Source organism: Monodelphis domestica, chromosome 4, assembly GCF_027887165.1.
Source record: "Monodelphis domestica isolate mMonDom1 chromosome 4, mMonDom1.pri, whole genome shotgun sequence".
NCBI classification, from domain to species: Eukaryota; Metazoa; Chordata; class Mammalia; order Didelphimorphia; family Didelphidae; genus Monodelphis; species Monodelphis domestica.
Genome location: NC_077230.1, coordinates 253300134 through 253324455, shown reverse-complemented (window position 1 = coordinate 253324455; position 24322 = coordinate 253300134). Strand labels below are relative to the sequence as shown.

Below are 24322 nucleotides of genomic sequence, written 5' to 3'. Positions count from 1 at the left end.
ATATGTGAGCATTCAAGTCTTAAATATAAGCATATGAATCCATGAAATTTTTACCTGTTAGTCTTGTTTGTGGTAGTTGTATATGGCAAGATAAATCTGCATCTTTTTCTGTTCATGTAAAGCAAATGATAAGTTTGCATTCATAAACTTCTGTATCCATGAGTGGGAAGCTTAAATTCTTGGCTTATGTCATACTTTGTATCATATTTATTTGTGCATGTGTCTTCTCTGCCTTAGTTTATTTTAAGTTCTCTGAGAGAAGGGACTGCATAATTATTCAACTTTGAATCCCCAACGTCATGCCCACTTCTTTACGTATAACAGGCACTGAATGTTTTTTGAATTTAGTTATATTGATTTACTAACTGTTATATTTAAATACCTGTGCATATGAGTTTCAGTTTATAAAAGAAGAATTTATGTGAATGGCTTATTTGGTAACTTAAAGATTTAAATGATTAATAGCTAAAGAAAAACAGAATTACTTTAATGTTACTATTACATGATTTGATTATTTTGTATTTTGGAATATTTTCAATATTTTATTTGGTGACATTTAAAAAAGTTTCTGTAGCAGAGTTTATGTTTGAAAATTTTTGCATAATGTATTAAAAAGTTTCTAGGGCTCTAAGGGTCAAATATAGAAAGTTTATTTCAAGAATCTATGCTTTTATTGAAGTGGGTATTTCCTCTAGATTTCAACTGCTATATTACCTATCAGATATTGTTTCATAAGTTTTGAAAAAGATCATTTTATGGTTTATGTGGTGATAGACTTCAGATTTATCTAAATCTGTCATTTGATTAAAGACATTTAGCCGTTTCCTGTGCCTGTGTTTAAAGCAGTGGTTCTCAACCTTTCTAATGCCGTGACCCTGCAATATAGTTCCTCATGTTGCAGTGACCCCAAACCAAAAAATTATTTTGGTGGCTACTTCAATACTGTAATTTTGCTACTGTTATGATTCGGAATGTAAATACTTGATATGCATTATGTATTCTCACTGCTACAAATTCAGAGGTTGAGAACCGCTGGTTTAAAGCCTGTCTTGCTTTAAGCTTGTAGGATTTGCCAAACATTTAGTTCTTTTACCATACCCTTCAGGAACTCACTACCATGTTGAAGCATTATTGCATGAATTTAATGGAGGCTAGAAACCTCAAAAGTGTGTAGGAAAAAAACCTGAGAAAATGTTTCTTAAAAGAATAATTATATATGAACAAAAGAATCATCACAAGAAAATGTGGCACAGGATAAAGAAAACAATAGAAAACTAGGCTCAGATTTAGAAAACCTTGGTTCATTGCCTTTTATCTACAACTGCTTATATGATTCTAGGCAAGTGATTCCTATGCCAGAAGTTTTATAAACCTGTCAGTGCTCCTGAAAATTCTGTATTGGTAGAGGATGTTTCTTCAAAGGAAGTACCATCTGCCACTGAAAACAGTTATTCTTTAAAAAAAAATAGACTTTTCAAAGGATAGTTAAAACATTGAAATTATCTTAAATTACTTCTAAATTACATTTTTTCCTCAGTGAATGAAAGCCATATTGTAGTTCAAGCTTTGCGACTCAATACCATGTCAAAATTTACATTTGTGGACTGCACACGGTTTGATGCACTGATTAAAGATGTCTTCCCTGGAATTGATTTTAAGGATGTAGCATATGATGAACTAAGTACAGCTTTAAAACAAGTCTTTGAAGAAGCAAACTTTGAAATTATACCCAACCAGGTAACTCTCAAATCCTATTTTATTGTGTAGAAGTCAACCATTTTGAGTCATTAAATCAATATTCAAAACTACAGAGATTTATTGATTAGTTCTACATCAATATTTTAGAAGATATTTTGATGAATTTAGAAGACATTCTCTTGCTATTGTAAAATATTCTATGAGACTTTAAGACAGAAGAGTGGGAAGAGCTAGGAAATTGGTGCTGAATGACTTGCCCATAAGCCAGGGTCACAGCTAGGAAATGTCAGAGGCCAAATCGGACCCAACTACCTACCTGACCCTGAGCCTATGTTAATAATTAAAAAGGGAAAGATTGTGCCTGAGGGAAAAAAGTATATAGTATGAATTGTGATGTCTACCAGAGTGCTACACAATGATCAGAGTAAAGATAAATACATTCAAAAGGTTTGACAAGAGTGATGAGATAAAAGTTCCAGTGGCCAAGTTGGGAATATATGATTGGGAAAGCTTGGCTTGGAATAAAAGTAGGTAACACCATGGAAGGAACGGGACACGTGTAGATAAATAACAGTTTGTCTTAAAGCATTTAGCTGAGATCATATCCCTTTAGTGAGAAAATGTGCTTGTTACATTTTCATATCATTTAGGACTATCTATCATGTGACAGGTTGGGACAACATTTTATTAATTTGTAAGTAGTTGCAGTTTAGTCATTCAAGAACTGCCAGTCCAATCACAGATATATGTTGGTGTATATATATTGTTACAGTATATATTAGTTAATTCTTTTAATGATATGCTTTTCTGTTATATAATTTTACAGTTGTGTAAAATGATTTGGTAACTAATATTTAATATATTTGGAGTAAATATGTACTAGCTTTTAGCAATTAATTGGTCATGAGGATTTCTTAAAAGAAGTTGTTTTGGGGGCAGCTGGGTAGTTCAGTGTAGTGAGAGCCAGGCCTAGAGACAGGAGGTCCTAGGTTCAAATGTAGCCTCAGACACTTCCCAGCTGTGTGACCCTGGGCAAGTCACTTGACCCCCATTGCCTAGCCCTTACCACTCTTCTGCCTTGGAGCCAATACACAGTATTGACTCCGAGACGGAAGGTAAGGGTTTAAAAAAAAAAAAAGAAGTTGTTTTAAAGATTGCTTTTATGTGGGAAAAAAATTTATACTTAGAATGAGTCTTTTATATTTCCTTTTCAGTTTTGCTAGTGATTTGCAGCTAAGTCTTGTTTTTTTATGTAAAATATTTGATTTTTTTATACTTCCTAACATAATTTTAATGTTACATCACAGATGTATATTTTATTATTATGCTATTTATATCCTTTAACTTTCTCTGAAGCAAAAACCTTACTAAATATTAAAACAATGGATTAACTCAGTCTAACAACAAAATGTATATATGCTTTGCTATATGGAAACATATATATATATACACATAGTCATACATATATATATATATATATACATAGTCATATATACATCTTATACCCCCATTTGTATATATTTATGTATTTATATGTATTTTTTAAAACAGATCAAGAAGGCTTTGGAATTATATGAACAGTTACGACAAAGGATGGGAGTAGTCATAGTTGGTCCAAGTGGTGCTGGAAAATCTACCCTTTGGCGGATGTTAAGGGCAGCATTGTGTAAAGTTGGCAAAGTAGTAAAACAGTACACCATGAACCCCAAAGCTATGCCTCGACATCAGTTGCTAGGCCATATTGACATGGATACAAGGGAATGGTCTGATGGTGTTCTCACAAACAGTGCTCGGCAAGTTGTACGGGAACCTCAAGGTGGGTCTCAAACTGTCTGATTTAGTACTTTCTTAGTTACTTCTGGAAAAGCTATTTTTTAATGAAAGGTTTTTCAAAGCCTTGTCAATGAAAGTATCTGATAATAATAGAATGGAAAACATTTATTAAGTGTCTGCCATGTGCCAAGCATTGGAAATACAAATAAAAAATATCTCTCTATATAAATAAAAAATCCCTTCTTTCAAGGAGTTCACTTGCTATATATATATATAGGAGACAGAACATTGAGAAAGGTCCCTGTTTATATGTATTTCATGGCAGATTGAAGAGCCAATTAGTACTTGGGGCCTAATTGTGAAAGTTAGAGGGCAAAGGCAGATTTTTCAGAACTCTCTCATCTAGCCTTCAACTTACTGAATTGACACTAAATATGTTTTGGACTCTCTTTCTGTTGTTTTTTTCTGTGAGATGTTTCTTTTTGTATATCTTGGAGACTTAGGAATTAACCAGTAAAATAAAACACATATCTTACACCAACTTCTACTATTCAATTCCCACAAAGTGGTGGACACCAATTCTTTCTACTGTATGACCACTCCTACCTTATCCCCATCTTCTTGAAACATCAGGCTCTACTCTACTCTTTGGACCACTACCCCATTTCCAAGAGATATTAATTAGGAGCCATTTGCCCTGCCATTTCTCCCCCAAATCCTTGATAATTTACCATCTGGCCTGAATCTTTGCCTGCTAGATCTTACATACCAGCTGACTTTTCTAACTGTTGTGAAACTGAACCTTAATTTCACTCCTTCTGCTATAGTTTGTTCATCTTAGCTCCCAAAATGCTGATATAATCTCATGAGTATCAATACAAGGTAGGGTCAGCAGTTTGGACCAATTGTAAAGCAAGGCACTGGAGGCATTCCTTATATATGAGGAATCAATCTGACCATGAAATTCTAAATTTGGCTGCTCTCCTGTCCTTTTCTGCAATGATAGAACCCAGCCCTAAGATTCAACCTCACTTGCCCTTTTTCAAATTCAGTCTGCAATATTTTGCTCTTGTCACACAAGTACACAACCGACCTCTATTTGAATCTTATTCTACTTATTTAATTTCTCTGTTGTTCATCATCAACCCAATCATGAGTTGGATCCCACCACCATATGAAACAAGAATCACCAGTGTCAAAGGGATGCATTAAAACTGGTTAAGAAGGTGATGTCTTTGGTTTTAAGAAGATATCTGAATTAGGGCTTTGAATTTCTCGACTTTGACTAAAATATAGCAATGACAGTCTCATGACTAGGGATGGGTTGTACCTAAAGAATCAACAGCATTCAGTGATCATCCTATTAAGTTATAGGCACTATGTTAGGTGTTACTTTCTATGCTATGTGTTGGAATACAAAAACAAAAAAATGAAAAAAATTCCTTCTTGCAATCTTTTAATGGGGTAGCAAAATGAATAAAAGATCTTACAAAGAAGGAAATTTGATGTCACTAATATGGTAGGATAAAACTCATGTATGGAATATGAATCTGGTAATATATGTTTTATTCAAAAGGAATAGAGTAGGCTAAAGATTTGGGGGGAACAGGTAATTTTACAGATTAAAAAGAAAAACTAAGAAAATCTAGGATTTATAGGGGAAAAAGTGTGGTAGTGAGGATTCGAGTTAAATAAATGGAAACAGAAAGAAATGCTGGATTCTTTTAATGACTCCAAATTTCTCTCAGAAAAATAGTTCTTTTTAAGATTTTTGTTCTACTTGTAGTATTGTATAACTATGAGTCAATGAACACGAGTGTCTGAAGAATTAGAAATGAATTTCACTAAGAAGGAAATGGAGAGAGCTACATTATAATAGGTTATAATGTGTGCATACATAAATTACTATGAAGGACATGAGTAGACAATGACATCAAAGAAACATAAGATAAAAAAGATAGTCTTGTCATGTGATAAGACAAAGAAAGTTAACATAAAGTCCCTTTTATCATTTCAATATCAAAAAATATGATTAAAGTCCCTCATCTCCTCCCTGGTGGTGATGATCTTATGGAAGTATATGAACGAGAGACATATGGGATGGGCAGGCATGTATAGGCTCTGATTTTTCTTTGGAAAGCATGTTGATGAGATTAGAGATCCATTTGAGTATATGTTTTTTTCATTGACTGATGTTGTGACCTATACAGAGTGGGTACTCAATAAATCTTTGTTTATTTAATATTGAAAGAATGGCATCCCTATAATATTGTCCTTCTTAAAATTTATGACCAAAATAATTTTGTTTATTTTCATGGAGGTCAAGATAATTCCTCTTTGTATTAAATTGTATACTCCCTAAAAGAGTATAGTAATGAGGTGCCAGCATATCTTAGGTGAGTTTGTTAGCTGCACTCAGAATAACTTACTGAGGAATAATGTTAGATCTTCTGCAATTTGGCAGATAGCCTAGTGATTTCATGAACAGGCAGAATGATAAAATTGTATTTGGAATTAAAATTAAAGATGATATGAACTCTGATCATTTTCTGAAATCATAACTTATTTAAAATTTTTAAATCATAAATTTGAAAACAATATAATAAAGATAAAATATTTTTTCCTATGTCTTCACAGGGCAAAGTTGAGGTGAAGTTTGATTTATTTAGTAAATGTAGACTGCTGTAGAGTATTTATTCACTCAAGTGGATTTTTTGTTCTGAAGTATCTCATTTGGGTTTGTATAAAATGTAAATTAGCATAATAAGTCACAACTCTCCCTTTCACATTTTGCTCTGTAGTCAGTTTAAATGATGTTAAGTAGCTTTTGTCAAATTATAACTCGGTCATTGTAAAGGAAAAAAGATGATTATTTCTGGTTTAGGATTCTTCTGTTAATTTTGATTTGGATTCTATTTTTTTGTTTTGAAAATAGATATTAACTCATGGATAATCTGTGATGGTGACATTGACCCTGAGTGGATAGAATCTCTGAATTCTGTACTTGATGATAACCGACTACTTACTATGCCCAGTGGGGAGAGGATTCAGTTTGGCCCAAATGTAAACTTTGTATTTGAAACCCATGATTTAAGCTGTGCCTCTCCAGCCACAATATCTAGAATGGGAATGATATTTCTTAGGTAAGAATATTTGAAGTACATAGCGTGAAAATATTCTTTAAACTTTTTTTAGACAAATAAGAATAATGTAGCACTGAATAAATTAAATGAAACATCATTTTCACAATTTTATTTTAAACAAGCTAGGTTGTTATCTTGTTTCCTGTTTTAGTTTGTGGTAGAAGAGCTTTTCTGTAGCACATAATTGAAGTGGGATACTTCATGAAATGAAACCAGACACCCAGAAGTTCAATTACTGCAACCAACATATATTTATTAATCTATTGATTAACAAATGTAGTGAATGGTCAGGGCATACTTTTTTAGTGAAAGCTGAGTCAGACTGAAGTTACAATGCAGTTTTTATAGGGTACAGGATACAAAGCAAACAATGTCCATTAATGAGACATAACCTTGATGAGCAGGTGCAAAATAATTGAAGCAAGCAGGCCTTATTGTCTAGAAGCCAGATGCATCATTAGCGTGGGATACAGGACATTCCATTGTATATCTTATCCTATACTAGCTTCCTTGTTAGTAAGGGAGTCACTTTTTCATGGACACTTGACCATATGTTGTTTTAGTTCTGAGCTGACTGACCTTCATAGGAAAGATAATTCATGATTTTTGCTTTCTCCAGGGAGAAACAGGTTTTCTGATCAATGACTTAGTTTACTTCACTTCATAATGATTTGTGTAATTTAGGCATTCATCTTATGGTATTTACTTCATATAGTTATTTAGAAAAAGAAATATAATTTACATAATTCCTGGAGGAGACTTCTTCATTTTTTCTTCCTGCAAGAATGTTTTTTCTTCTCTCTGCTAAAATTTTTATTTTATTTTAATTACCATGAATTTATTAATTTTTCAAATGAAAATATTGAACTAGGTGATCTCTTAGTATCCTTCCATTTCAGTTATTCTGTAATTGATAATAGTAACATCAACAGTAGCATGTATCTTGTATTTTGTGAACTCATTGAGAAAGTGAGTACTGGGGTGAGCAGTAAAAAACATTGAAAAATAAGACCAATGACTTGTATCCAATATAATATAATATAATATGATATGATATGATATGATATATAATATAATATAATATAATATAATATGATATGATATGATATGATATGATATGATATGATATAATATAACATAACATAATATGATGCGATGCGATGCGATGCAATGCAATGCTACGCTACACTACACTATACTATACTATACTATAAAACTTTTCTGTAAGGAAAAAGTTGGGAGATAAAAAAAATAAAACAAAAATGAATTTAACTATTTTAATAGCTAGAAACAGTCACCTCAATATTGGCTTTTTTTCCCTGTGCCATCAGATCACTGATTTGTTAGACAAAAGGTTAAAAAAATCAATTTGGCAGCTAGGTGGTACATTCAGCATGGAATTAGGAATACTTATGTTCATTAGTTAAAATCTGGCCCCAGACATTTACTAGCTGTATGACACTGGGCAAGCTATTTGCCTTAGTTCCTTGTGTATAAAATGAGCTGGAGAAGGAAATGGCAAACTACTCCATTATCTTTGTCATGTAAACCCCAAATGAGGTTACAGAGATTTGGACATGACTGAAATGACTGAAAACAAAAAATCAATGTCAGTATAGAAAAAGAATGAAGTTATGAAGAAAATCTTGCATGTGATTATATTGGATTCAACACAACTTAAACTTTTCACCTTGAAAAATATGAAAAGGACACAAGTAAACTGAAAGGATGATTAATGATAATGGATAGTTAAAGAATCTTCACTCAGAATCTTGCTATTTTTTGCCTAAAAGCCCAAGACCACTCCTGAGACTGCAAACACTAAGCCAGGAGATATGGAAACCAATGCAATAAAAGTCTGAAAGTATAGATTCCATTGTGTCTTTTTTACTGATTATAGGAAAACATTTGGCTCAGTGGAACAAAATACACCTTTGAATGTTCAGCAGACTATCTCTTATATTAAGATAATAAAAGATTTCATTATATATATATGTACATATTATATATTCTATTTGGATGACTGAGAGGTGCTCAGCAAAGGTGTTCAACCATGTCATGTCCTGTGTTCTCTGAATTGTCCAAATAGAAGAGGGATTTCCTATTGATTGAGAAGTTCTTCACATGTTCCCACTGCTATTGTTCTTATTGTATAAGGCCTTGGGAATACAACAGGACCTCTTGAATAGATTCATAGTCACTCAAAATAAAAAGGGACAGCCATCCACACTCCAAAAAACATGGATGAAAAATACATGCTATCCAGTAAGGTGGTTTATCATATATTTTTATAGGATCCTACAGGCAGGTAGTGAGTGAACTGTGGACCCACATTTGACTATGAGGAATAGTTTGAATCACATTTTGATTACTACCAGTGATCCCAAACACTTCCCTTAATACAAAAACCTCTTTTTTAATTTAAAAGTTTTATTGATGTTTTAAAATTTAATTTAATTTTCATTTGTTTGTTTATTGATATAATTTCCATCCACTTAAATCTTCCCCACTCCCAAATAAAGAAAAATGCCAAGCAAAACCAGTTGATACTCTGACTCTTCTGGTGGCATATATAACATTTTACATTCCTCTATTCATTAATAGTATGGAGGTGCTATTCTTTAGCCAAGATTGTTCCTCATAATTAGTCACAATTTGTTAATTTTTGAATCTTTTTTATTTAACTTTTGTGGTCATCATGTATATTGTTCTAGTTCTGCCAAATCTCTGTGTATGGGTACCCCCCAAGTCATCTCACTTTTCTCTGAATTTCTCATATTTTTCTGTGTTATAAGTAATTTATTTTTTATTACCTTCACACTTTTATTTAAATAGTCTATAATCAATAAAGCACTAAGCTCATATTTTTATTTACCATTTAAAAATATTTTTTTTTCAGTTAACAGGCATATATTTTTCTCCCTTTTGCCTTCTATCCCTCAAAATATTATTGGTGTTGGGAGAGAAAACAAAATCCTCACTACAAATGTGCATAATAAAAACACATTCTCACTTTGTCCATGTCCAAAAATGAATGTCTTAGTCTGTCATTTTTCTGTCAAGAGGTGGGGAACATGTGGCATCACTGTTTCTTGTAAGTCCATCTTTTTTTTAAATAGTGCTGGTCTCCACCAAATTTTAGAGGAATCATACCCATTCTGCCAAAGGATTAAATAAATTCCTCATCAGGAATTTACAGAAAGAAATGGATAGTAATTACAAAGAATGAAAAGGCCTGAATGGATTTTCTTTCACAACAGTGGAAAGAGTATATATACTGAGGCAATCACTGATGCTTTGATCTCTTAACTTAAAAAATAATAATACCTCATAGTTAGGTTTTTAAGGTTCCTTAAAGGTTTACAAACTTTAAGGTTCACAAACCATTTTCTTACAAATGTTATTATCCCTATTTACTGATCATAATTCTAAGATTCTGGAAAAGTGGAGAGATTTGCCAAAAATCTCATAATTCATCAGTGACAGAGTCAGGATTCAGCTCTATTTCTGTTGAGTACAAGTTCCATATATACTGTCCACTACTCTACTTTTGTATTATTATTCTTGGTTTTATCGATGAGGAAACTAGGGCTTAGACAAATCTTGGGCATTTTAAAATGACTTACCTAAGATCATGTAAAACTGGTAAGGGACAGAACTAGTAAGAGCATTAATACCATCTGTCTCCAAATACACTAACTTGATGAATGATATTAAAAACTTGTCTTAATCCTTAGCAGAATAATGAGTTCTAAGTAAATCTATAGTTCATTTTGATGATTGCAAGGCCTTTTTGATATAAACTGCTTTATGAGTAAAAATAAAATTTCAGCATTTTTTCTTTCATTCTCAATTCTATTATAGAAACATCTTTACTCCACTTAAAATGGTTACTAGAATATCTATATTATCTTGAATTGATTTTTACAGTGAGCATCTATTAATGATTCCCTTCATTTAAAAATTATTCCTTTGGAGATTATTATGAACATTAAAATATTTTTATTACACTGAATAAGTGCATAGCATATATTTTTAAATAGTTTTAAAAGTCAGTATTATTCTCAGAATTAGCATGTACTTTCATAAAAATGATCAATTTCAAGATTTTACTAAAATATAAATGCTCCATTTCACTAATTATATAGCATTGCATGATTAAGATTTTTATCAGGAGGGAAGTTATTACTATAGAAAAGGCTTCCAGTCTCTATACTGTGAACCTAGAGATAGTGAGGATATTGTAAGAACTATTAGTGTATTTTAATGGACAGTACATTTCATTCAATGAGAAAACTTAATACAGTATTCATCTTTTTTTCCACTCATCTAAAGAACACAGTGAGTCCCAGGAGATAGGGGATTACTCTGCATAAGAGGTCTTTAAGCAAAATTATTTTTCCTTTATGTTCTAGTAATTGGGGCATCTAGGTAGTGTGATGCATAGAGTTCTGGGTCTGGGATCAGGAAAACTCCCCCTGAGTTTAAATATGACTTCACACATTTATTTAGCTATGTGACCTTGGACAAGTCATTTAACCTTGTTTGCCTCAGTTTCCTCATCTTTAAAATCAGCTGGAGAAGGAAATGATGAACCACTCCAGTATCTTTGCCAAGAAATGCCTAATGATGTCAAGAAGAGTTGGACATGACTGAAATAATTGAACAAAAACAATCTTTAGTAGTTGATATAAATAGAAAAAAAGCAGAGAAAATAGATTAAGATTTTGAGAACAAAATATTGTTATTTTTTAAAAATAATTTTATAAGTATTGGTTATATGGTTATTTTAATCAATTTGTGTGTTTTTTTCCAGTGATGAAGAGACAGATCTTGATTCTCTGATAAAATCTTGGTTGAGAAACCAGCCTGATAAATATAGAACTAATCTTGAAAACTGGATTGGAGATTATTTTGAAAAGGCTTTACAGTGGGTTCTTAAACAGGTCAGTTGATTATGTTATTCACTACTTTGCTGATAGTCAGATAATCATTTATCTTGATTTTTTCCTTTGGACAACAGGGATGACAAAATACAACTTACTAGCTCACAGATAGAGCCTCTACACTTTCTCAAGCATGTGTATTTTGTAGCTCACATACAGTTCTAGAATTGCTCAATATTTGGAGTCAATAAATATTTATTAATCATTTCTTATGTCTCAAACACTGTACTAAGTCCTGGGTATATAAGAAATAGAAATAAACAACAAAGTACTCTGTAAAAGCAAAAGACATTCCCTATCTTCAAGGAGCTCACAACCCAGTGTCTGATAGTTTTGGGTTATTGTTTACATGACAGTGTATACCCACTTTATAAAAATGTTGCCTGAATTTTATGCCTAAGTTCAGGAAGTTTACTGGATAATACTGATTCCTTACTTGTTATATTTAGACTTCATCCTCTTTAGGAAAGAAAAACCTCTGTACTCTGTCTTTTAAGTCAATGGTTGTCAGAGACTATAATTATCTTCAAGCATTGCTTAGAAACAGAGATTCTAAAGGGCAGAGTTTCCCACAGTTTATTGAAATTTTGCCTAGACTATTTTGGTTTGCATTTTTATACTTTGCATTTTTGGCTAACATGACAGCAAAGGAAAGTAATGAATGCTGGAGGGGATGTGGCAAAGTTGGGACATTAATGCATTGCTGGTGGAGTTGTGAATTGATCCAACCATTCTGGAAGGCAATTTGGAACTATGTCGAAAGGGTGCTAAAAGACTGTCTGCCCTTTCATCCAGCTATAGCATTGCTGGGTTTGTATCCCAAAGAGGTCATGAGGAAAAAGACTTGTACAAGAATATTCGTAGCTGAGCCCTTTCCCAAAGATCTGACAAGAATACTATTCTGTGTTCACCTAATTTACTTGTGGTTTCCTTCTTTATATACAAGTAATTCACCCATTATGAGCTTATCTTGGTGTAGGGTATGAGATGTTGATCCAAACCCAATCTCTCTTATACTGTCTTCCAATTTTCGCAGCATTTTTATCAAATAGTGGATTTTTGTCCCCAAAGCTGGGATCTTTGGGTTTATCATAAATTGTCTTGCTGAGGCCACTTACTCCAAGTCTATTCCACTGATCCTCATTTTTGTCTCTTAGCCAGTACCATATTGTTTTGATGACCACTGCTTTATTGTATAGTTTGAGATCTGGTACTGCTAGGCCACCTTCCTTCATGTTTTTTTTTTCCTTTATTTTCAAGGATATCCTTGATCTTTTGTTCTTCCAAATGAACTTTGTTATATTTTTTTCTAACTCAGTAAAAAACATTTTTTGGTAGTTTGATGGGTATGGCACTAAATAAGTAAATTAGTTTGGGTAGGATGGTCATTTTTATTATATTAGCTCATCCTACCCATGAGAAATCAATGATTTCCCAATTATTTAGATCTATTTTAATTGTGTGGAGAGTGTTTTGTAGTTGTATTCATATAGTTCCTGTGTTTGTCTTGGCAGATAAAATTCCTAAGTATTTTATATTGTCTAGGGTGATTTTAAATGGAATTTCTCTTTCTAATTCTTGTTGCTGAGATGTGTTACAAATATATAAAAATGCTGATGACTTATGTGGGTTTACTTTGTATCCTGCAACTTTGCTAAAGTTGTTGATTATTTCTAGTAGCTTTTTATTTGATTCTCTAGGATTCTTTAAGTAGACCATAATCATCTGGAAAGAGTGATAGCTTGATCTCCTCAATGCCTATTTTAATACCTTAGATTTCTTTTTCTTCTCTAATTGCTACAGCTAGTGTTTCTAGTACAATGTTAAATAATAGAGGTGATAATGGGCATCCTTGTTTCACTCCTCATCTTATTGGGAAGGCTTCTAGTTTATCCCCCTATTGTGAATTTTAAAAGTATTCCACCCTTATCAGACCATTCTTTTGAAGATGTGATTTAGCTATTTCCTGATCAGTAACAATGGAGATAATTGGAATAATAGAATCAGGTCTTAGAAACTCTACATTCTCCACCCTACTCAGTTTAACAAGATTTTGAAAGTTGGTATCAAACTCAAGATTTAATTATCTGAGGAGATGGCCTTCAACAGACATGTGCAAAAAAAAAAAGGACAGACCTCTGAACTGTCCTAAGTCAAGCTAAATTCTCACTGGTACAGATGAGACACAGAAAAGTGATGCAAAAATGTCCATATAAGGCACATCACTTCCTGCCTCTTCCTTTTTCCCTGGAGATGAGACTCTGGCTGGCAGCGTGCTAGGCGTTCTGACATCTTGGGAGTGGTGGCAGTTATTGTCTGGGTTTTGGCAGTGAGTTTTGTCCTTGACCTGATTCAGGTTCAGGCATCTCAGCTCAACCCCTTTTTGGAGTTCAGGTTGATTCCTTCCTCCACACTCCAAACCCTTACTTTCTAGATGTTCTAATCTTTCTGCCCGGTACCAGCCAGGCGGGGGGAGAATCCTTCACTCTTTCCTTCTCCCTTCTTCTTAATCTTTTCTACTATATCAATTAAATCACCATAAAATTTGGCAGCTGACTTGGGTATTTTATTTGTTTTTTTTTAATTAGGATTTTTATAAATAAATCCTTGACAACCTAAATTAATTATACATTCAGTCTCAGCCATAATTTCACCCTTTACACTTGCAAATGATGTATGCTAATGGTTTTAGATATATACTTTTTATTATTTTTAGGAAAGGCCCTTCTATTCCTATACTTTCTAGTGTTTTCAATAAGAATGAGTATTGTATTTTGTCAAAGACTCTTTCTGCATCTTTTGAGATGATAATGTGATTTTTGTTGGTTTGCTTGTTGATATGGTTAATGATGTGGATGGTTTTCCTAATATTGAACCATCCTTGCATTCCTGGTATAAATCCCACATGATCATAATGAATAACCCTCATGATCACTTGCTGGAGTCTTTTTGCTAGTATTTTATTTAAGATTTTTGCATCTATGTTCATTAAGGAGATTGGTTCATAGTTTGCTTTGTTTTTGACCTGCCTGGCTTTGGAATCAGTACCATATTTGTGTCATAAAAGGAATTTGGTAGAACTCCTTCTTTGCTTATTATGTCAAATAGTTTGTATAATATTGGGATTAGTTGTTCTATGGATGTTTGATAGAATTCACTTGTGAATCCGCCTGGTCCGGGGGATTTTTTTCTTAGGGAGTTCTTTGATGGATTGTTCAATTTCTTTTTCTGATATGGGTTATTTAGGTATTCTATTTCTTCTTCTGTTAATCTAGTCAATTTATATTTTTGTTAATAATTACCCATATTACCTAGATTGCCATATATTGCCATATAGTTGTGCATAATAATTTTTAATGATTACCTTAATTTCCTCTTCATTAGGTGTGCGGTCTCTCTTTTCATTTTTGATACTGTTAATGTGGTTTTCTTTCCTTTTTAAAATTAGATTGACCAGTACTTTGTCTATTTTATTTGTTTTTTCAAAATACCAGCTTCTAGTCTTATTTATTAAATCAGTAGTTCTTTAATCTTTTCTGTTTTATTAATTTCTCCTTTAATTTTTAGAATCTCTAATTTAGTTTTCATCTCAGGATTTTTAATTTGTTCACTTTATATTTTTTTAATTTGCGTGCCCAATTTATCGACCTCTGCCCTCTCTAATTTGTTAATATATGATATTAATTTAAATTAATTAGTTAAATTAATTAAATTAATATAAATTTCCCACCAAGTACTGCTTTGGCTGCATCCAATAGATTTTGTCAAAATAAAAGAGGTTTCCTCATTGTCATTTTCTTCAAGGAAAGCATTGTTTCTATGCTTTGTTCTTTAACTCATTTTGTAGAATCATATTATTTAATTTCCAATTAATTTTTGATTTGCCTCTCCATGTATCCTAGTAATTATTTTTATTGCATTGTGATCTGAAGAGGTTTCATTTATTGTTTCTGCTCTTTTGCACTTGTTTGCAATGCTTTTATGCCCTAGTACATGGTCAATCTTTGTGAATGTATCATGCTCTGCTGAAAAGGTGTATTCCTTTTTGTCCCTATTCTTTTTTCTGCACATATCTACTCAACTCTAATTTTTCTAAGATTTCATTCACTTCTCTTACTTCTTTCTTATTTATTTTGTGTTTTGATTTATCTAGTTCTGATAGAGGAAGGTTCGGGTCTCCCACTAGTACAGTTTTTCTATCTATTTCATCCTTGAACTTCACTAGTTTCTCCTTTAGAAATTTGGATGCTATGCCATTTGGTGCATACATGTTGAGTACTGATATTTCCTCATTGTCTATACTGCCTTTCATCAGGATGTAATTACCTTCCCTATCTCTTTTAATTAGATCTATTTTTACTTTGGCTTTGTCAGATATTATGATTTTGACTCTTGCCTTCTTTTTCTCAGTTGAAGCCCAATAGATTTTGCTCCATCTGCTTACCTTTACCCTATGTGTCTCTACCTTTGTCATGTTTGTTTCTTGTAGACAACATATGGTAGGATTTTGGTTTCTAACACACTCTGCTATGTAGTGATTAAAATAGTGGAAGACATAAATTGTGGCAGATAAAAGAGTTGGAGCTTAAATTGTGACCACAGAAAGTATTGTTTCAAGATAGTGTCTTGTTTTAAATCAAATATAATGTGGTCACCAGGGGAAAATTCCCATTTATTAAAATATACCCAAGTCAGCTGGGTTTTATAGAGATTTTAATTAATACAAAATTAAGGAATAAATGAGAGAGAGAGAAAAAGGAAATAATGAGAAAAAAATAGGCTGGCCCAAGCCAGCCCTGGCCAGCCCAGGCCCAAGCCCTAAGAGAGAGATCAGTCAGTCTTTTATCCACTCACCACAAGATTTTTCCAAGCAAGGATTCTAGTGTTCAGAGAGACACCAGTTCAGCTTTGGCCAGTTGCCATCTCCAGAGAGAGTTCTTTGAGAGACCATCTCCCAAGGCAGCATTTCCTCTCCTTTTAAAGGGAATTTTCTCCTATGTCACCTCCCTTTAAGTTCTCACATTTACCAATCACAGCAGACGTTTTCCAAAGGACAGACCATTCTTAATTCACACCTAAGAAGGCTAAACTTTTGAGTAATTCATGCCTGAGTAAGTTCTCACCTCTTTGCCTTTTGTAAGTTCACAAGTTGCTAGACCTTTATAGGTACTTAGCATCCTTTTGTATTAGATCTAAAAATAGGCACAGCTTAAGAACTTTTGCCTTACTATAAGTATGGGTTTAAGTATTTTTCATTGTTCAGCAAGGAGTTTCTTCCCCTAAAGCAGGCTTAAGTAGGGGTGGAGTAGAGGTCTCACATTTCTGATCTAAGTTCCTTCATTGTTTAAATGGGGAATGGACTTAACCAAACCTTATGAAGTAGGGTCTGAGAATTTTTAAGGTTCACAACTATATGCTTGCATTTTATGGGTTAGTTCATTCCATTCACATTTGGAGTTATGATTACCAGCTTTGTATTTCCCAACATTTTGATTTCCAATCATAGTCCTGCCCTTTCTTCTTTCATTATTTCCTTCTACATCACTGTTTTGTTTTTAATCACTCCCCCTAATTCCCACCCTTATTTTACTTCCCCTTATACACCTCCCTTCCCTTCTCATTCCCCTCTTATTTTCTTTATGGTCTTTTAAAACTATTTCCCCTCCCCCTGCCTCCCTATTGCTTCCCTCCTCACTGGTCCTTTTGTTACTCTTCTATTTCTCTATAGGGCATGAATCAGTTCTCTGTCCCAATGGATCTGATTGTTCTTCCCTCTTTGAATCAATTTCAATGCATATAAGTATTAAGTATTTTCTGTCTCCAACCTATTTACCCTTCCAGTGTATTGGTTTTCTCTTCCACTCCCACCATGCGCTTCTTTATGACATATAAATTTGCCCCATTTTGTTTCTTTTCCCGTATCTCTTAGTATTAGCTTTTTTTTTTACCTCTAGTTATATATATATATATATATATACACACATATGTATACATATATATATACATATATACATATATGAAATGTCAAGATACATATATACACACACACACACACACACACATATATATGTATGTATGTATCTTGACATTTCATACCATATAGTTTGTCACTGTTCCATCTAAGTATAATTCTTCTAGCTACCCAGGTGATAATAACAATTTTTAAGAGTTACCAATATCCTCTTTCCTTGTAGGGATACTAATAATTTTAACTTATTGGGTCACTTTAAAAAGTTTTCCCCCGCTTTCTTAATTACCTTTTGGTGATTCTCTTGAGTTCTATGTTTCGGCCTCAGATTTTTTGTTCAAGTTCTGTCTTTTCTTTATGAGTGCTTGGAAGTCTTCTATTTTATTAAATGATGATACTTCTCCCTCTAGGAATATAGTCAGTTTTGCTGGATGGTTGATTTTTGGTTGTAGACCTAGTTCCTTTGCTTCCTGGAATATCATATTCCATTTCTTTCAGTCCTTCAGTGTAGATGCATCCAGATCCTGTGTTATCCTAACTGTGGTTCCATGGTATCTGAATGACTTTTTCTTAGCAGCTTGTAATATTTTTACCTTGGTCTGGTAGTTCTTGAATTTGTCTATAACATTCCTGGATGTTGTCAGTTGGGGATTAAGTACAGGAGGTGATCTGTGGATTCTTTCAATCTCCACTTTTCCCTCTTCCTCTAGAATGTTCGGGCAGTTTTCTTGGATAATTTCCTTTAGAATGCTGTCCAGGCTTTTTCTTTTTTCATGATCTTCCAGTAGTCCAGTGATTCTTAAGTTATCTCTCCTTGACCTGTTTTCTACATCTTCCATTTTGTCAATGAGGTGTTTCATATTTTCCTCAATTTTTTCATTCTTTTTTTGTTTTATAGTTTCCTGCTGCCTTTTGAAGTTGTTTGCTTCTAGTTTTTAAAGACTGAATTTCATCCCTGGCGTTTTGGTCATCCTTCTCCTTCTGGTCTGATTTTCTTTGGAGATCATCTTTCATTTTCTTTGCCTCATCTTTCATCTCCTCTGCCTCATTTTTTATCTGATTAATTTTGGCTTTCAAGACACTATTTTCTGTTTCCAAATGATTTATTTTGCTTTTTCAGTTCTTTCCCAGTTGTCTTCAGCCTCTCTTAATTGTTTTTTTTTTTTAATTGTATTTTGAGTTCTTCCAAAGCCTGTGTCCAATTCACTGGAGTTTGTGTTTTTGGTTGTTGTTCCCTGATCCTCCTCTGTTCCATTTGCTCTTTGTTCATTGCCTGGATAGAAGCTCTCAATTTTAATTTCTTTTTTCTTTTACTGTTGTCTACTCATATTCTCCTCCTCCCCTCACTGTCTTTTCCTCTTAATTCCTTGGACTCCTTGCCCCATCAAAGAATCTTCACTTCTAAGTATCAACCTTGAATCATTCCCTCCATCCACTGCCTTTAGTTTTACACATCTGATGCTAAATGAAATTAGAGAAAACCCCCAAATCATGCTCAGAGCTATATTACCTCAAACTGAATCCTCAGGCAAGGTTGTCCTTCCACATTTGGCTGGTTATCTATTTCACTTTTCCTCTTTCCTCAGACCTCCCCACTCTCTCAGCTGTAATCCTTATCTCATGTTTTATTGAAAAAAAAACCCAAACAAACCTTGAGGCTATTTCCTTCTTCTCTTCCTTTTCTCTCATCACCTGGTTGCTTTCTTCCACTCTTCTTTCACCTCTTTTTCATGTAAGGAGATTGCTGGTCTCCTTGCCAATGCATCTGTGCACACAAAATGCCACCATTTCTTTTTGTGTTCTTTGGCACAGCACACTGACCTCTCTGTCATACCCATTCACGCACTTATTTTCAGTCTTCCTGTTTACTTGCTGTTTCCCCATTTTGTAAAGGACTTTCACTTGATTCAGCTATTCCTGCCAGGCTTTGTCATGAATTTCTCTTGCCTTTTGTGGCCAGACTCCTTGAGAAGACTGCCTGTTAAAGGTGCCTTCTCATCTTCTCTTCTTCCTCTCTTCTTAGCTCTCTTCAGTCTGACTTCTGACTTAATACTTTACCTGAAACTGCTTTCTCTGAAATTACTAATTGCCAACATTGTGAACAGCCTATTGGACTGGGTATCTCATTGATACTTTAGACTCAGCATGTTCAAAACTTAACTCATTATCTTACCCCCAAACCTTTCCCTCATGTTAACTTCTCTGTTACTGTCAAGAGTACCACATCCTCCTAGCCACCCAAGCTCACAATCTAAGTGTCATCCTCTATTGCCCCCTCTCTCTTGCTTCCCATATTTAGTCTGTTTCCAAGTCCTATTAATTTTTACTTTTGTAATTTTCTCATATTTATATTTTCTGACACTGCCACTTGCAAGGTGTGAGCCCTCTTTACCTTATACCTGGAATATTATCAAAATCGCGTTTCGTTTGCTTGCTAGAAACCTCCCAATTCCTATGTATCCTCCACTCAGTTATCAAAATGATCTTCATAAGGATCAGGTCTGGTTATGTCACTTACTCCATAAGCTTCAATGGTTTCCTGCTGACTCCAGATTCAAATATAATGTGTAAAAGGAACCCCTTCCTCCCAGGACTGTGAAATTTCTTCTTGTCTGACTCATCCCATTAACATGGCTGGAGTGCTCCAAATAGAGGTCATAGGTTAAGAAACAGGAAGGGACGTGGAGAAAAGGTCTATAAAAGATGAGATTGTAGAGGACATCAAGGTCCTTGGAGTATGTTTTCTGGGATTGATTCTTCTACTCCATTTGGCATTGGTGGCTTAAGTGGAAGACAACCTTGTGGGCTGGTAAGACTCTTGTTTAGAAGAGACTACTGTACTTCCACATGAAGATCTGAACCTTGTTGGGGAGGGAGCTTACATTCTATGTATCAGACTTTAGAGTAGTAGGCTAAAAAATCATTTTCTCTCCCCTCCCTCCCTCCCTCCCTCCCTCCCTCCCTCCCTCCCTTCCCTTTTTATTGAAAAAAAAACCCAAACAAACCTTGAGGCTATTTCCTTCTTCTCTTCCTTTTCTCTCATCACCTGGTTGCTTTCTTCCACTCTTCTTTCACCTCTTTTTCATGTAAGGAGATTGCTGGTCTCCTTGCCAATGCATCTGTGCACACAAAATGCCTCAGCTAAAGCCCCACCTACTGTAAGAAACTTTTCCCAGTCCATTTAATATTAGTCCCTTCCCTTTGAAATTATACTCATTTTCTCCTCTATATGTTTTATATGTATATAGTTGTTTACATTTTGTCTCCCTGATTAGAATATGAGCTTCTTCATATTCAATAAATATTTATTGATTGACTTACTATCTAAACATCATGGAGAATTGTCCTTTTGAAACCATTTAATGTGGTTGATGGCAGCTAGGTGATGTAGCAGATAGGGTGCTGGGCCTGATGTGAGGAAGATTCATCTTCCTGGGTACAAATCTGGCCTATAATACATACTAGATTGTGTGACCCTGGGCAAGTCACTGAACCTTTTTTTGACTCTGTTCCTTACCTATAAAATGATCTGTGAAAGGAAATGACAAAACACTCCAATTTCTTTACCAAGAAAACCCTACATGGGCTCACGAAGAGTTGGATATAACTGAACAAAACAAATGTGGTCAGTGGTGGGAAAAGAAGTTATGTTCCTTATTACATTAAACACTATATGTAAAAACTTGAAGTCTACCCAAAGAGCAAAACGAAAAGGCAGAAGGAGAAACTGAACCAGGACCCTTGAATGTAGCTATTATTCCACTCTTGTTATGATTTTTAGGAACGGGGGAAAGGAAGGTTACACAAAGGGAAAAGGCAAATATAAATAAAATTGAATTTATTAACAGGTAAAGGAAAGGTTTTGGGAATGGAATAAGGGGAAAAGGTTAGCATCTGACTCTTATCCCTCTATATTTAATTATATAATTAAGCTTACTCTGACTACCTAACTAAAGACCATCATGGCTAAATCCCACAGCAATACCCAAAATCTCACACACAGAGTCAATGGATGTTCAGATATCAGGAATCATAGGTATGGTATTCTCAGATCATCTCAGCAAAGTAGAGTTCTGCTCTCTAGTAACTGTTCACCAGAAGATTGGAGATTTCCTCTCACCAAAGCCAGTAGATCCTCAAAGACCAGTTGCTTGATGGATGGATTTCCAGGATGTCTCAGCTATACAACTTCCTCCTTCACCTTTCTGCTCCAGAGTGGCAGTTGGCAAAACTGTTCTTTGGAACTCTGATTCAACCAGCTCAGGCAAGATTCTATGTCTCAAGACCTGTCAATCATTCTCTCCCTTGCTACACTCCTCTAAGCCTAAGGGAAAGAGCCCAACATCTGCCTGAGGCAGAGGAATACTGGCCAGTAAATTTAGGAGAAGGCTGAAATGGCTTTGATGTCTTCCCTTAGGGAAACTGCTACAAGAAGAGTCAAAAAGTGAGTTATAAGGGAATATAAGGAAAAAAGCTAAAACAAAAAGCAACTGAAAATTGCCAAGGATCTGAAGAGAAAGAAAACTTTATTAAAGATCTCCATATTAAATTACATCAACCACCTATTTTGTAAGTCAAAGTAGGCTGTTTGAAGCACATATTAAAGGAAAGACAGGATATCTCAACTTCCAAAAGTCGTTTTGCCTTGCTGTTTATTTTGGATCTGGAGAATACTAAGACCCAACTGATCTTCCCCATCTAGTTTATTTTTCCTCCATTCCCCTTCCCTCTTGCTTTTATTCTTCATAATCAGGGATACCAATGCAGATGACTTCTAGGTAAGGCTAGACTTGCTGTGACTACCAATGATGCCATTGCTGTGCTTAAGGAATGAAGAGTTTCTGGTACATACTGTGCTTAGGAGGGAGTAAGAAAGTTATTTGTTCTATGGATCCTTGTTGGGCACAGGTAATGTGTTTGAACATTGTAAAGTCCTAGTTGCTGGAGAAATCCCCATTTTTCATATTTCCTTAAGTAGTTTCCTTTAAACCAGTGAATTTGCTTCTATTGGGAATCAGCCAGTTCAGGAAGTATTCCAGGTAAGCACTGCTGTAGAAAGCTGGATTTGTTTTGGTAGAATCTGAATGTGACCAGGCTCAGAATGGTTCAGTTCTGCTGATTGCTGAGAATGGATCAGAAACATGTAGAACTCTTCCAACAATTTGGACAATGTGAAAGAATCTAAAGAATCTTCTAGGTTTAGTTGTTTATGATTCTTGTCTATGTCAGTGTTAGTTTCCTGAGCACCCTTTTCCTGTTTAAAGATTTGGATGAATGAACAAGGACAATATTAATAATTGAAGAGACTATGATCTCCACATCAACTAGTCTAGACATCTATGAATAAATATTGCAAAGCAAAAAAAAAAAAAGCATACTTGATGGAAGTAAAGGATCCTGTGGATCCCCAAAAGAGCTGGGCCATTGCAGAATATTTCAGAAAGGTTAAAAGAGAAATAAGAGTTGAGAAAGAATAAATTATGACCTACACAGCAGAAATAATTGACAGAATAGAAAACACTGAATATAAGTAGTACCAAGAAACTATATGCCTAGCTTCCTTCCTTCATTTTCCTTCTTTCTTCCTTCTTTCTTCCCTCTTTCCCTTGCATCCTCTCTTTCTCCCTTCTTTCCTCCCTTTCTCCCTTCTTTCCTCCCTTTCTTCCTCCCTTTCTTCCTCCCTTCTTTCCCCTTCCTCCCTCCCTTCCTCCTTTCCTCCCTTCCTTCCTTCCTTCCTTCCTTCCTTCCTTCCTTCCTTCCTTCCTTCCTTCCTTCCTTCCTTCCTTCCTTCCTTCCTTCCTTCCTTCCTTCCTTCCTTCCTTCCTTCCTTCCTTCCTTCCTTCCTTCCTTCCTTCCTTCCTTCCTTCTTTCTTTCTTTCTTTCTTTCTTTCTTTCTTTCTTTCTTTCTTTCTTTCTTTCTTTCTTTCTTTCTTTCTTTCTTTCTTTCTTTCTTTCTTTCTTTCTTTCTTTCTTTCTTTCTTTCTTTCTTCCTTCCTTCCTTCCTTCCTTCCTTCCTTCCTTCCACCCTTTTTAGCCCATTTTTGAAGATTCTTGATTTCTTAGAATGTATCTTAATAATTTTAAGTCCAGTATCTATTAGGTCTCTATAGTATAAATAGACAATCATGTAGACAAGGTGATAGATGGTTTTAATTTTTTCTGGTTTTAATTTAGATATCAAATTATTTAAATGCAATGTAAACTTGACTTCTCTACCTTATTTTTATGGATAAAATTCTTTTAAGTGAAAAGGGTTGAAAGTTGACTTGTGGAAGAATTTGGAAGCTTTCACCTCTGATGTTTGTTGACTACCATCATCTGTTTTCTCTTATTGCTACAAATTTTATTCTGCAGAATGACTATGTAGTTGAAACAAGTTTGGTTGGAACTGTGATGAATGGTTTGTCTCATCTACATGGGTGCAGAAGTCGGGAAGAATTTATTATCAGCTTGATAAGAGGCCTTGGTGGAAATCTTAATATGAAATCAAGACTAGAACTCACCAAAGAGGTAATGATGACTTTCATTTATTATATTCACCCACAAAAGACTATTTTTCTTGTCATTGACTTTTAACTCTTATACCATTCATAACAGGATATAGAACTGCTAAATTTTGAAGTTCTGTGTTAAGCAGTATTGTTTTTTCTTTTCACTATGAATATTTTTTGTTTTGAATTTATTGATAATATTTCTATTAGGTTCACTCAATCATAGGCTATTACCTTTCTGGTCAGCATCTTCTATGTTAGGGAAAAGTTATATAGTAGGTCATCTAGTTGCCCTAATCTTCC

General features: G+C 34.3%; 1 protein-coding gene across 2 annotated transcripts in view; it reads left to right on the top strand.

The window, feature by feature from the left end:
- DYNC2H1 (dynein cytoplasmic 2 heavy chain 1) overlaps window positions 1-24322 on the top strand; it is a 453597-nt gene that overhangs the window by 99750 nt on the left and 329525 nt on the right. For both annotated transcript variants that reach the window (XM_056794452.1, XM_016433898.2), the window contains exons 37-41: window positions 1538-1737; window positions 3250-3514; window positions 6407-6614; window positions 11431-11560; window positions 23883-24038. In XM_056794452.1, the coding sequence (XP_056650430.1) occupies window positions 1538-1737; window positions 3250-3514; window positions 6407-6614; window positions 11431-11560; window positions 23883-24038 (959 nt within the window). The remainder of the gene's footprint in view (window positions 1-1537; window positions 1738-3249; window positions 3515-6406; window positions 6615-11430; window positions 11561-23882; window positions 24039-24322) is intronic.